The sequence below is a fragment of the Engystomops pustulosus genome, chromosome 7 (assembly GCF_040894005.1).
Source record: "Engystomops pustulosus chromosome 7, aEngPut4.maternal, whole genome shotgun sequence".
Taxonomy (NCBI): Eukaryota; Metazoa; Chordata; class Amphibia; order Anura; family Leptodactylidae; genus Engystomops; species Engystomops pustulosus.
The window spans coordinates 12,149,424-12,164,289 of NC_092417.1; the positions used below are offsets into that span (position 1 = coordinate 12,149,424).

Sequence of the window (14,866 nt, forward strand, 5' to 3'; positions counted from 1 at the left end):
TTCTTGTACATAGGGGGCAGTATTATAGTAGTTATATTCTTGTACATAGGGGGCAGTATTATAGTAATTATATTCCTGTACATAGGCGGCAGTATTATAGTAGTTATATTCTTGTACATAGGCGGCAGTATTATAGTAGTTATATTCTTGTACATAGGCGGCAGTATTATAGTAGTTATATTCCTGTACTTAGGGGGCAGTATTATAGTAGTTATATTTCTGTACATAGGGGGCAGTATTATAGTAGTTATATTCTTGTACATAGGGGGCAGTATTATAGTAGTTATATTCCTGTACATAGGGGGCAGTATTATAGTAGTTATATTCTTGTACATAGGGGCAGTATTATAGTAGTTATATTCTTGTACATAGGGGGCAGTATTATAGCAGTTATATTCCTGTACATAGGGGGCAGTATTATAGCAGTTATATTCTTGTACATAGGGGGCAGTATTATAGTAGTTATATTCTTGTACATAGGGGGAAGTATTATAGTAGTTATATTCTTGTACATAGGGGGCAGTATTATAGTAGTTATATTCTTGTACATAGGGGGCAGTATTATAGTAGTTATAGTCTTGTACATAGGGGGCAGTATTATAGTAGTTATATTCTTGTACATAGGGGGCAGTATTATAGTAGTTATATTCTTGTACATAGGGGGCAGTATTATAGTAGTTATATTTTTGTACATAGGGGAAGTATTATAGTAGTTATATTCTTGTACATAGGGGGCAGTATTATAGTAGTTATATTCTTGTACATAGGGGCAGTATTATAGTAGTTATATTCCTGTACATAGGGGCAGTATTATAGTAGTTATATTCCTGTACATAGGGGCAGTATTATAGTAGTTATATTCCTGTACATAGGGGGCAGTATTATAGTAGTTATATTCCTGTACATAGGGGGCAGTATTATAGTAGTTATATTCTTGTACATAGGAGCAGTATTATAGTAGTTATATTCTTGTACATAGGGGGCAGTATTATAGTAGTTATATTCCTGTACATAGGGGGCAGTATTATAGTAGTTATATTCTTGTATATAGGGGGCAGTATTATAGTAGTTATATTCCTGTACATAGGGGGCAGTATTATAGTAGTTATATTCTTGTACATAGGGGGCAGTATTATAGTAGTTATATTCCTGTACATAGGGGGCAGTATTATAGTAGTTATATTCTTGTACATAGGGGGCAGTATTATAGTAGTTATATTCCTGTACATAGGGGGCAGTATTATAGTAGTTATATTCTTGTACATAGGGGGCAGTATTATAGTAGTTATATTCCTGTACATAGGGGGTAGTATTATAGTAGTTATATTCTTGTGCATAGGGGGTAGTATTATAGTAGTTATATTCTTGTACATAGGGATCAGTATTATAGTAGTTATATTCCTGTACATAGGGGGCAGTATTATAGTAGTTATATTCTTGTACGTAGAGGGCAGTATTATAGTAGTTATATTCCTGTACATAGGGGACAGTATTATAGTAGTTATATTCTTGTACATAGGGGGCAGTATTATAGTAGTTATATTCTTGTAAATAGGGGGCAGTATTATAGTAGTTATATTCCTGTACATAGGGGGCAGTATTATAGTAGTTATATTCTTGTACGTAGGGGGCAGTATTATAGTAGTTATATTCTTGTACATAGGGGGCAGTATTATAGTAGTTATATTCTTGTACATAGGGGGCAGTATTATAGTAGTTATATTCTTGTACAGAGGGGGCAGTATTATAGTAGTTATATTCCTGTACATAGGGGGCAGTATTATAGTAGTTATATTCTTGTACGTAGGGGGCAGTATTATAGTAGTTATATTCCTGTACATAGGGGACAGTATTATAGTAGTTATATTCTTGTACATAGGGGGCAGTATTATAGGAGTTATATTCTTGTACATAGGGGCAGTATTATAGTAGTTATATTCCTGTACATAGGGGGCAGTATTATAGTAGTTATAGTCTTGTACATAGGGGGCAGTATTATAGTAGTTATATACTTGTACATAGGGGGCAGTATTATAGTAGTTATATTCTTGTACATAGGGGGCAGTATTATAGTAGTTATATTCTTGTACATAGGGGGCAGTATTATAGTAGTTATATTCTTGTACATAGGGGGCAGTATTAAAGTAGTTATATTCTTGTACATAGGGGGCAGTATTATAGTAGTTATATTCTTGTACACAGGGGGCAGTATTACAGTAGTTATATTCTTGTACATAGGGGGCAGTATTATAGTAGTTATATTCTTGTACATAGGGGGCAGTATTATAGTAGTTATATTCTTGTACATAGGGGGCAGTATTATAGTAGTTATATTCTTGTACATAGGGGGCAGTATTATAGTAGTTATATTCTTGTACACAGGGGGCAGTATTACAGTAGTTATATTCTTGTACACAGGGGGCAGTATTACAGTAGTTATATTCTTGTACATAGGGGGCAGTATTATAGTAGTTATAGTTTTAATCCACTCATTAAACAGATGACAGGAGACATTAATGTTTTTTTCCTTTTTTCTTTTATTATTATTTTTTTTTTTACAAATTTTACATTCACTGTCTTTATAAAAAATGCAGATGATGTCAGTCAGTACAGAGGGACGAGGGATAATTTAGTCCATAGATTTGGACTATTATACATTTAATATAAAGTGTGGAAGGATGAACAAGTCAGGAACCGTACAGCTGAACCCTTGTGACCCTGCAGGGCGCTGCTGTATCTACGTGTAGTCACATGCTTAGATACAGCATTAGAAACGACTGGATGAACAGAGCGTTTGATGTGTTGGGTTGGATTCACACACAATATGGCAGGAGCTACTATCTAGATATCCTCTACCAGGGGATGCTTCGGCTTTGTGTAGGCACATGGTAGACTTGAATAGATCTCGCAAAGTAATGTCACGGGAAACAAAAAGTAACCCCGCCCCCAATAGGGGACATTTTAAGACCTTATTCACATGGTGCAACAAAAAAAAAAAAAATTAAAAATTTAGTCATACATTTGTGTATGATGCGAGTAGCAGCAGGACTGTGACATCGATAGGGGTATGTCCTCACACTGCTGTGCTCTGAACTGGTGTACAGCTCCTCCTGCTCTTCTCTGAGCGACTTTTGTCTATTCAACCAATATCTGCTACAGCATTGACTAAGGGTAGAGGCGAGGGACTGCAATGACGCAAAAACAGAGCACAACAGTGTGAGGATAGGCCCCCCCCCGGAACTTGGAAAAGCTACAATGGGTATGGTGTCAAACCCTTTAAAGAGGACCTTTCACACATGTGGAGATGAAGGTACCCTTCTGTAGGGGCTGTAACACAGATTTGGGAGCAGTTTGAATTTTCTTTGCAGCCATCACGGTTTCAGAGATATCAGTCCCAGTATTTGACCATTGTAAGACCATTATCAGAGAGGTGGGGCTGGAGCGGAGAAAAGGGCATGTCTTATGCTAATCTTCTCTAAAGCTGAAGATTAGCATAAAACACCCCCCCCCCTCCTCTGCTCTAGCCCCACCTCTCTGACAGTGGAGAAGATGTTCAGATACTGGGGCTGATATCTCTGTAATTCAATGTGCCCCTTTATCTTTGTTACAATACCCACATGTGGAGAAAGGTCGTCTTTAAGTATCTAACCCTAACCTTGACCCTGCTGTTTATAGACCTAATAAAATTGGAAATAAAAAAATTGTCAGTAATTTTTTTAACCATGAAATTGCAGTATAGAAGAGTTCTGTGTGTTCGTGCGGTGACTTAATTGGGAATTAAAGGAAATGTTAGCGCTCACGTCTGCGATCCTCGGAGTTTGTCACTCGTAGTCACACAATTAATCCAAAACTCTCATGTTTACGTGAAAATCAATTAGCACAAGAAAAAGCTGCCAATCTCTCGCTGGATAGACGCCAGAATTTTTTGTGAAAAATGCTTCTTTTTTTCTTCCGCCTGCTTAGTGACAGGAGTGAATTCATCAACACTCTCAAATATTTGGTTATCCGTTTCACAAAAATAGCGCCACCGCTGCCCTAAGGTCATCTATGGTATTACATCTCACGTCCAATCATTAATACTGCAATATCACACATAAACCGTGTACAGGAGTGGCGCTGTTTTTGGAGGAATGCAGCCGTGGTTTTTCTTATCATGGACAAGACAATTAAAAAAACTAATTTTGATTAAAAAAATTACTGATATGCAAATAAAAGAAATTTGGGTGTGAATCAGGCCAGTCTTGAGAGAGATAAGATTGGAAATTGCAAAAAAAAAAAATTCCTCCCTAAACAAGGAGTATCCTGCATAGTTGACAAGCAGTTTTTGCTGAAGTTTTTGAGAATTTTTTTTCCGGAAATCTCCTGTATTTGTGGTATCGGCCTAATGACCCTGGGACTTCTTTGTATCATTTCGAAAAGCCAAAGACTAGACTGCTAAAAACTCAATACGGAGCTCGATATAATTTCTACTTATGGTTCACATTCCCGTCATGGATAGTAGCTCCTCATGGTTGTTGCTGCACCCCCGTCTTGTAGGTGTAATCCCTTACTTTATTCTCGTACTACAGTATATGAAGGTTTGCATCCCCCTATGTGACACAAGGCCTTTCCATTTACGAAATACTTGGAAGAACTTGGCCAACTTCCTCCTATGTGACACAAGGCCCTTCCATTTACGAAATTCTTGGAGAACTTGGCCAACTTCCCCCTATGTGACACAAGGCCCTTCCATTTACGAAATACTTGGAAGAACTTGGCCAACTTCCCCCTATGTGACACAAGGCCCTTCCATTTACGAAATTCTTGGAGAACTTGGCCAACTTCCCCCTATGTGACACAAGGCCCTTCCATTTACGAAATACTTGGAAGAACTTGGCCAAACTTCCCTTGACCATTAGTGGTGGCAAGTGAACAAATCGAGGGACAACTGATGAGAAACATTGAGGAATTTTCGACAAGACACATGAAGATCTAAGAACTAAGGAAACTTGGAAACTAATCGGACAACCAGGGCACCCAAAGTCCTGAACTGGAGAAGAGTCTTCCTCGACAGGGCTAAGTGGAGATTTGCGACACTCCAAAAAGCAACCTTAGAAAAACCAAAAAAAAAATTTAAAAAAAGGATAACCACTCCGTGACAAAATAAATACAGACACGTGTTGCTACAATCGCACTGTTCATAATACTAGATTGAAATAAGGCACACATGTACACAGACTATCCATAGAGCTAACTGGATCCAAACAAAAGACAGAGCCGGAAAGGTCGAGAACCTCTTCAACTTCTCGAGGAACTTGACATCTTGGCCGACTCCGTCTGGAGGCTCGTCATAAAGGGTTCCGGGACCGGTTTGGAGCCCCTTTTAAAATTTGAGCACACAGTGCTTATAGCTTGGCTGGTATACATCACCCTGAAGATATATCGTCATATACAGTAAGTCACTGGGGATTTAAGGACAGCCGAGACGAGACTTGACTTGCGATACTGATACGGTGAGATAATCATAATGCGGTGGGCCACCATTCTTACCTAATCTTAACCATTTTTTTTCATCTCGAATTATACATTTGAAGTAATATAATATAGAAGTGAGTTTCTCGCCCCTACACAGTAGGGTAATAAACCTCCTTTTATATGGAGTAAGGTTGTGAAATATATATATATATCTTTATATATACACGTGGATGTATATATAACTTAATTTACATTTGATCTATTCCTCTTGAGGTATCCTTTCATTGTATCCAACTGCATCCAGGAAATTTCGTTCCATATTCCTTATTAGTGGTATTTTACGGCTCAGGGACACAGGTAAAGTCCATTGAACTGATACAACTCTTGTTATGACCTGTTGTGACCAGCCATTGGCAGGCCCTTCCCGAAACTGTCAATGAAAGGGCAGGCCAAACAAAGGTCATCGGACGTCAACAACATCATGCTTTCCTACTTGAGGAAAACAATGTAGATAGGTAGAATACTTAAAAAAAAATGAACAGCAGATGTCTACCGCCCAACAAAGTCCCACGATGGCCTGACGTGAGGAGGTGTTGGTGGCTTAGTCCATCATCTCTTTTCCCACCAATCTCCAGTCCTTCCGCACGACGTTCCTGTTTGCTGGAGATGACTTGACATTAGATGTTTTTGAAGCACTCTGTTAAGAGTTTTTCAAACACCAAAGGCAAATTTCATAGCATCTGTTTTCACATTTCAGAAGTTTAGAGGTGTCCTTCTTCCAGAACTGATTATTAATACTTAAACTGGTTCCCATCCTTTACTGGGGAAGATGGCAGGAATACAGGATTTGAGGACATCTCTGGTCTCAAGGACAGGGTTCTTTTCACCATACCCCTCTGCATTGGGGTTTGGTCTGTGTAACTATGCTGCCGAGATAGAAAAACACTGTGACTATCCATGGGCACTGGGGTGCCTGTTGAATGCATCCTTGTGAGGAGGGGAGGTGGGTGTTGCCTGCTTACTTGGCCTAGGCTATGCTGTCGTGAAACCAATGGCCCTCCTGGACCTATGTTCATGAGTTTGTGTCCAGAGGATAGAGAATGTCTCTGGGATGGGTGTCTAGACTGTTTTTCCAAGCATGACTGAGGATTGACATCTGGTGGGATGTCCAGTCTTCTTGGTAGACTGTCTCTTGGAAGCGTTGAGGAGCTATAGTAAGGAGCACTTTCAGTGTCAGGAATTTGGGGCTGTACTCTGTTCATGAATGATACTGGTGAATGAGGACTGACAGCTTGTGGGCTCAAAGCCATCATTCCTGACATTTTTCTTGGCGATCCACCGCCTTCTGGAAGGTGTTTTAGAAGTTCGTCAAGAGTGGTCACCTCCCCGCCTTTTGGAAGATAACACTGTGAGTGACGAATCAGAGCCCTTTCGGAGTTGGGTATCTTTTTATCGTCTGCATAGCTGGAGAGAGGTTGGTCATACCCATGCATGCTGCTTGGCAGGACCAGAGTACTAGGAAACTGAAATACCTGGGAGTTTGAGACGGGGAAATGAAACACAGGGCTTTTGCTTTGGATTTCTTTAGCATTGTTACAATTCTGGTTTCTTTCCCATTGATTCTTGAAGGCTTTGAGGTTTTTCATTGGCAGTTCCGGTGTGGATTCTGGGGTAGGAAGACCCTGGAGCTCCGGATGTTCTTTACTTCCAGCTTTGGTTGTCTCGGTCGGTTGCTCTTTGTCACCATGAAGAAGAGTGGTATAGAGCTTTGGAGACGTTGCCTCCATCATCCCTTCCTTAGACTGACTTTCTAGTAGACCGTTCATCTTCGCCAGACTCCTCAAGGATAGAGGCCTCTGAAGGTTGGACTCTGGGTCCTTAGAATTATGTTTGTTTTTCTGAAACATGTGATTGCAGTAGCAAGACACAAAAAGACCAGAGAAGATGGCTCCAACCACGAAAGCTACGAAGACGCATCCAATAAGGAAGGTGAAGTGGACCGTCTTGGTGGAATCTTTTCCCGTCACTTCTTGATGTTTACCTTTAAGAGAAAAGAAAACAAAATCAATGACAAAAAAATAAAAAAAAAAAGTTTATAGTGAGAAAATTATTCTGATGTACGGACTCCAGGCTAGGATTTACTACATGAAATTATCATTCCGAAATGAGAAGTCATTTGTATGTTTTTGAATGATTGAGACATCGCAATCTGTGAAGGCGAGTTATGAATATTCTGCATTATGAGTGGAGACCTGCGGGGCACAGACAGTCCTAATTTGGTATCTTTAATGTCCTTAAATTTAAAAAAACCCGTCATAGCTTCTCAATACACATATGCACATCCAAATTTAGCTTGGAGATGGTCTTGTTGGGTGTGACTCGGGGTGGTATTTGGAATTGTAATAGTTTTGTGGGGGTGTATTATATTGGTATTTGGGAACCCTATTTCTTTGGTGCCATACAGTCTTTGTTAATACACGTTGCGTTGAGTTCCACATAGGACAACATTTTGACACATCCCCAGGTACTTGCACTCCAAAAAGAAGATTTTTAGGGCCAAAATAATTGACATAAGCACCTTTACGGGAATCTCTAATACTGCTCTGCTCCTATACTGCCAGAAGTTGCTTATGTTCTTTAGTCTATCCCATACTACAGATACTTTTTAACATGCAGCGAAGGCTCTGCGCTCTTTCCAAACTCTCAGTCAGAAAAACAAAAGGTTGTTTATCGAGAAAACAGAAGACGAGTTTAGAATTCTGTACAGGTAAGAAAAGAAGAAAACCTCCCCCAAATATCTGTCCTCTCCCCAGAGACTCCTACAAGAAGTAAACATGAGATACAGCAATGTAGCAGTCAAGGGTCCAATTATCTGTGAAGTCTCTGCCTGGGGTTTCAGTGGGTCAGCTTTACGATCGAAGATGGAAATGATGAGGAGGACACGCCTTTCCAAATGTGGAAAAATATAGAGTTGTTAAGGGTGGAATTTGACGACGTTTCATGGGTGGGAACGGAACTGTACAGAGGAAATGTGTGGGCACATTTGTCTCCCTTGCCTTGGTTGGGGGTGGCCATTTTGTTGATTGAACCAAATACTAAGAAAGTGAAACCTTAACATCTATATTTGCTGCAAGGGCCTAGATGATGAAGCAGGACTTCTGTATTTGGTGTTCTTTATCCTCGGGGTGGGGAATATCATCCACAGTGCCCCTTGTTTCGATACGTCCATACATTTCAATTGATTCCTTTCCTTTCAGTAAGGGCCGTTTTGTTGAAATATCCCTTTAAACAACGTCTTCCATTGAGTCGAGTAAGCTAATAATCGGAGACAACTCTTCTTGGTGACCCAAGGTTCCTTTGAAGATCTCATCTCGGAAGCATCGTCACGCCACCTGCATTCACAGCTTTCTTTCTATCTCTCGTATCTAACTCACGACGCAAAGAGACCAAAGAGATCTTCCAGCAGAAGAATCTCCGATGCTGCGTCAGACATCAAGGAGCTCAGGAAATCTATGCACGGTGCTACTGTCATTGTTGTGCTAGCTAATGCTACCGGCCCTTCATCCTTAAAGACTGCCTGGCATGAGCCAAGCCCCAGGCCCCGAGACAACTTCATTCAGACTGGCGACAGCTGAGAACTCTTAATGCAATGAAAGGCGGGAGCCAATCAAACCCGAGAGCGCTCAGATGCCGAGAGGTAATGAGCTTCTTCCCTCAAAGCCATGACAGCAGGTCCGCCAATCACATAAACCAATATACCACGATAATAATTACACGCCGTCTCCTCCGTGGCTGGCAGCAGGTTCCCTCTAATCTTTCTGCACATAGAATTTCAAAAATTTTTTTTTGTAATAGCTCCGACATTCTTGGAATAATTTCCTCGTCAGAAAGTGTTCGGGAAATTGCATTTTCTCAGTATCCCATTCTCAAATCAATTATTTTAACCCGATTCACGCTGAGGTGAGGAGTCTTCCGGGGACAAAGAGATGGCAGATAATTATTTCTCCAGTTCCAGATCGACGAATTGAGTTTTTTATTTTTTTTCCTTTTTTTTTCACTTCCTCCCCTTGTTGCTGGAGATTGATGTATCTCGGAGTCGACTGCTAGGAGTCTCTGGGACAGGTATAAATAGAATTGGTCTATACAGGCAGTCCCCGGGTTACATACAAGATAGGGACTGTAGGTTTGTTCTTAAGTTGAATTTGTATGTAAGTCGAAACTGTATATTTTATCATTGTAGTTCCCGACAATTTTTTTTTTTTGCCCCAGTGACAATTGGAGTGTCAAATTTTTTTGCTGTAATAGGACCAAGAATTATCAATAAAGCTTCATTGCAGACATCTTACAGCTGATCATTGCAGTCTGGGACTATAGTAAAGCATCCAGAGAGCTTTACCAGAGGTCACAGTGGGCAGAGGGGTCTGTCTGTAACTATGGGTTGTCTGTAAGTCGGGTGTCCTTAAGTAGGGGACCGCCTGTATTTACTTTGCCGTCAGCAGGGAAGGCAGTTAATGCTCAGCCGAGGGAGGTGGGAAAATTATTTTGCCTATTCGGCAAAAAAAATTTCAAAATTTTTACCATTCGTGATGTAAACTGTCTTGTTAGCTGAAGAATATTCTCACGTGTACACACTGAAAATGGAAATTTGAGGATTTTCCTATTTCTCTCTTTGTCCTCATCTAGCGGAAAGAACACTTAAAGGGAAACTCTACCCAAAACTTGAAGGCTTGGATTTAGCAATATCCTACTTCTAACGATCCACTACATTGGTTTCCTATAGGTTCTTTTACACATTGCTCATCTAGTTCAACAATATAGCGAATTGCAATTTGAGAACTGTGTAAAGGGTCCTTTAGGAACGGGAGATGTGTTGTCTCAGAGATCTTTAAGTAACCTCTTGAGAACATGGGAAGGAAAATGGGTTCAGACTTCTTGTCCTCTCTCTGTTGGTCAAAATCTGGACCTAGTCTGGTCTAAAAGTGCGAGGCAACAGGAGAGAATCTCCCTAACTTCTGGTAGATGGATCGACAATTGTAAAACCAATATGAGTATAAGCAGGGAACACTTAAAATCCCTCCAATGACCAGCCAAGAAGGTCCAACCAGCTGCCTCGGTTCTCAGACTACTTTCGGCTGAACCATATCTGGGCCCAAACATTCCCTCAGTCAAAACAAGCAGGAGGGGTTCTCTACAGCTTCTAGTAGACAAGAGGAGGACCTCCATGAGGGAGAACTTAAAGGTTGTCACTCCAATTGCCCAAAGCTTACTCCAGTTGTCTTTGTCGTAAAGGTCCATGCACAGATATCTTAGCAGCTTTGTAAGAGAGAATGGGTTGTCAGATCTTCGTCAGTAAACCTCTAGTCTACCAGTAAAAAACTAAACCTTTCTTTTACCTAGATGTTTCCTTGTAGAAGGGAACTATAGAAATTCTCCATACCTTCTGGTAAACAAGAGTGGGATCTCTATGAGGAAAAATAACTGAAGGTTGTCACTCAATCCACACAAGAGTGGTCCGGCCTTGGTCGTAAAGGTACAACCATTGATATCTAAGAAGCTTCTTGACAACCAGAAGTGACGGAGAATGGGTTCTCTTATGGTTTCCCAATTCTTCTCCTCATGGGCAAAAACTGAGCACCACCTGGGCACAGAAATTCATGGGAAGTACAAGAAACAAGATGTTTTCCATAGTGTCTGGCAGATAAGGACCTCTAATGAGGGCAAGCAGAGAAAAATGAAAGTTTTGTCATTCGAAATCTCGTCAACGCTTACCACAATAGTATAACTATAGAAGCTGCAGATGCCCTTAGGCCGGGAGGGGCCCACAAGCCTCTCTACAACACAGTGATGTCTTTTGATATTGGCAATTTAAGCACTGTAAATTATTTTACCCTTACTCTGTGCACTGAGATTTATGACTCCAATTTCCAAGATGTGCCCACCCCTCTCCAAGATAAGTAACTTTTTTTTTATATTAGAACTGGCAGTAGTTAAAAAAATAGAAAGTAACTGCAACTTATTGAAATTATTTTTTAAGTGCTAGGACACCAAAAGTCAGCCTGTAGTACATGATATTATCGTGATTTGTGAATTTTTTAGCTGGTGGTTCACGGGGGAGATAATATGGCAAATATTGGAGCCAATAATTTTGGGCATCTCGTATCATCCTGGTGAAGAACACTTTTAACATAAAGCTAAGATTTCTGTTTCTTTAAGTAAAAAATTCTAAAAAGTACTAGCGCCCCCTGCACATATGCATCTTAATGAGTCATTACTGGGTAATATCACTGCATGATGTCTCCAGGGATAAAAACTGAGATGAATTAGACAAACAAGTTACAACACGAACACAATTATCACATCTAACGAGAGCTTCGGAGTTTCATGCATGGTCCATGCCATAGGCCTGCTCACAGCCAGGGGACATCTAACCAGTGCACGATGGACAAAGCAGATGTTGGGTCTTCCGTTAGAGATAGATGGGAGGGGTATGACTGGAGGGGGGGGGGGAGGAGATGCAGAACCTCGTAGGGTACAAGCCAGGGCATCTACACGTCTACCAAGAACGAATACCCCGCTTACCCTGGGTTTTTAGATTGTGCCAGGCAGAACGTTGGTAGTAACCGTCTGATGTCACGCCTGGCGGGGCGTAGTGAGGCCCGCCTGGGTGAGTCACATGCCCAAGGGAGGCAACATTGGCAAAGGTGATGTCGATGCTGGGCGGGACTTTCCCTGCATTACCAGCAAGAAATAAAACATAATAAAACATAGGCAAAGGCAACATTATCAATAGCGGTGAAGATGGTGTCGATTATCGGGGAGCGGGACGGTGGGGGAACAGGGGGAATGGGTTGGGGGGTGACAATGACAAAACACCATTCGATGAGGATAGAGCTAAGTAACCCAGTGTAAGAGGAGACAACTGGTTTTTATCAGGGTACTGGGATATTGAGCTCATTTAAAGGATTACTCCATAATATGGTGCGTATGGGTCTAATGTGCGGTGACTATTAGTAGCCAGTCAGATATTACACCTAAAACCATCTGTGATCAACATCGATCAGAGATACCGACCATAAAGTGGTCTAATCTGCATTCACAAGCTCCGCCCCTTGGCCTAGTGGGCCGATCACATGGGTCTACGCACCACATTATGAAGTCCTTGTGCATGCAAACACATGGACAGCGCAGGGACTTGACACCTATACATCTCCTCTTTTACCTTAACGAGTCCAAACAGACATGTACATTGATTAGAATATATACCGTATACTGTGCACACATACATAGTGTATCATACATATATATTTACATACTTCATTATCTAGAAAAAATATTGGTAGCACAAACTTGTTCCATGTTCTTGAAGGAGCAGAAGTGCAAAAATTTAAGTTTATTTATAGCTAAAAAATTTGTAAAAAAATGTTTAGGGGCAACATTTAATACAGCTATAACCGTCCAGAGAGATACTGTCGATGTTTACGGCAATATAGATTCCAGAGCTGCAGTAACTGCCCTCCGTCACAAGGGGGCAGAAATGCTTTGACTTTCAAATGGCAAAAAAAGGAACATATGGGCATAAAATAATATCATTTACTCGATTATTTCTGCTTTTGTTGTTTTTTTTTTTCACATAATGAGCTGAAAACCGGTAAATAATTATTTTAAGAAGCGGAAAATTGTTTATCCTTTAAGTGGTCTATTTCTGTGTATCAGGTCCCAATTCTCCCCCCACATAAAAGCAGCATTGTGTTAGGCAGCTTTCCAGGAATACCGGAATACCGTTCATGTTTTCCAGGGATTGGTCATTTTAGAAAAAAAAAAAATTGGATTCTATTTTTATGCAAATTAACTAGTGCAGTAGGGGCGGAGCCTATTCTGCTGGTGCAACCATATTTATTTTTACTTATATTCCTTCTTTCTATGAGATGGTGGTGCTGTGTAGTACAGAAAGGATGACACAGGTGCACAAGCAGCAGAGAACCCGCCCCTGGTGCACTGAGAAGCTAATTTGCATAAAGATAAAAACATGATTTTCTTTAAAATTATAGATTACTGGAAAACAGAACAGACGGGTCAGAAAAGATTGTATAATACCTTTAATATATAATACCTGGTGTTCGTTTTAGACTCCCTTTCTCCTTACATTTTTTTGTTTTCCCTTTATGATTACTTTTCTTGGTTGGTTTTTAAAATGCATAATTTTTTTTTTTAGTAGGAAATTCCATTGTGTAAAGTTCCATCATGTAAAAAAAAAATGTACGGTAACAAAAATTTTTATGTAAAACTTAAATGAAAAAAGTATTTGATTAAGAAATATTTTTTATTACCTTTTATTCAGATTTTTTATTAAATTTTTTTGTTTCTTTTATGTCTTCATTTAATCCATATTATATTCAAGCACAAGGCTGGAATCTGATGTGGATTTTCCGAAGGAAAAACTGCATAAAATGATGTAAGAAAATTTAGCTGTTTGGTCTTTCTGATGCAGATTTAGACTTTCCTGCCCGAGATGAGGGGGGTTATGGTACCGATAATTCTGGGGGTAAATCGGGGGCAAAATCTGCTTGTGAATAGAGATGAGGGATGGTTGAGTTCCGTTTTGTTGTTTGGGTTCGGCTGCCTGACCTGGACATATTGCCGGATTGGTGGCCTATCAGCCAATTTGTCAAACTGACCCCCAAGCAACTTGACGCCCCAGGGGACACTCGACCAATCAGTTGTTGACTGTTCCTTTCATCCTTTTATATAACGTACAATAGGTGTTTTGGCCTAATTCACAAGTATTAAGTAAAAAACAAATTATAAAAATTCGACCTATAAAAACGAATTTGTATTTTGTTACGAGATGAAGTCGGTAAAATGTAAGAACCGCCCCCCTCCCTCCTCCTCCGTTATACAGGGTTAAATACAAGCCCCGGTTCGGGTTTGGTAACTTTCCAGGGATGTGTCTGCTGCTTCTCCTCTCTCGCTGTGAATGTCACACTTCAGTAAATCTTTCCATCTGACAAACACCTTTCTCTCGAGTGACAAATCCGGAGCTTAAAGCGGCGCATCCTAAAGATACGAGATGGGACCCGCTGTTAAATTAATGATAGACCATCGTTTGTAATCCTCCCCGACGCTGTAATACATCGGCTCTTCCAATTCTAACCACTCCAATAATCCCCGTATTTGGGAGATGGGGGGGGGGGGGGGACACAAATTAATTCCTGATCATTTTTTTATCAAGCTGAAAAACCTAATTAAATTGTAATTTTTTCCTATTTTTTTTCCATTTTTTTGGCCCGACACCGTTGGTTCATTTCTCCTGAGTGTTAATTTACCCGGACAGGCAGTAATAGGCTGATAATGTTAGAAATGTTAGTGCCGGTAATGAAGACAAGAAGAATGTCACATAAGCTGCTGACTAAAA

General features: G+C 40.4%; 1 protein-coding gene across 5 annotated transcripts in view; it reads right to left on the minus strand.

Moving 5' to 3' along the window:
* Positions 1–2,538: 2,538 nt before the first annotated feature.
* SEMA6C (semaphorin 6C) overlaps positions 2,539–14,866 on the minus strand; it is a 130,907-nt gene continuing 118,579 nt past the window's right edge. For 3 of the 5 annotated variants that reach the window (XM_072114791.1, XM_072114789.1, XM_072114790.1), the window contains exons 19-20: positions 12,034–12,183; positions 2,539–7,495 (exon numbers count right to left, since the gene is read on the minus strand). In XM_072114791.1, coding sequence (XP_071970892.1) covers positions 6,246–7,495; positions 12,034–12,183 — 1,400 coding nt within the window. In that variant the 3' untranslated portion in view covers positions 2,539–6,245. The remainder of the gene's footprint in view (positions 7,496–12,033; positions 12,184–14,866) is intronic. The other 2 variants (XM_072114793.1, XM_072114792.1) reach the window with 1 other exon arrangement.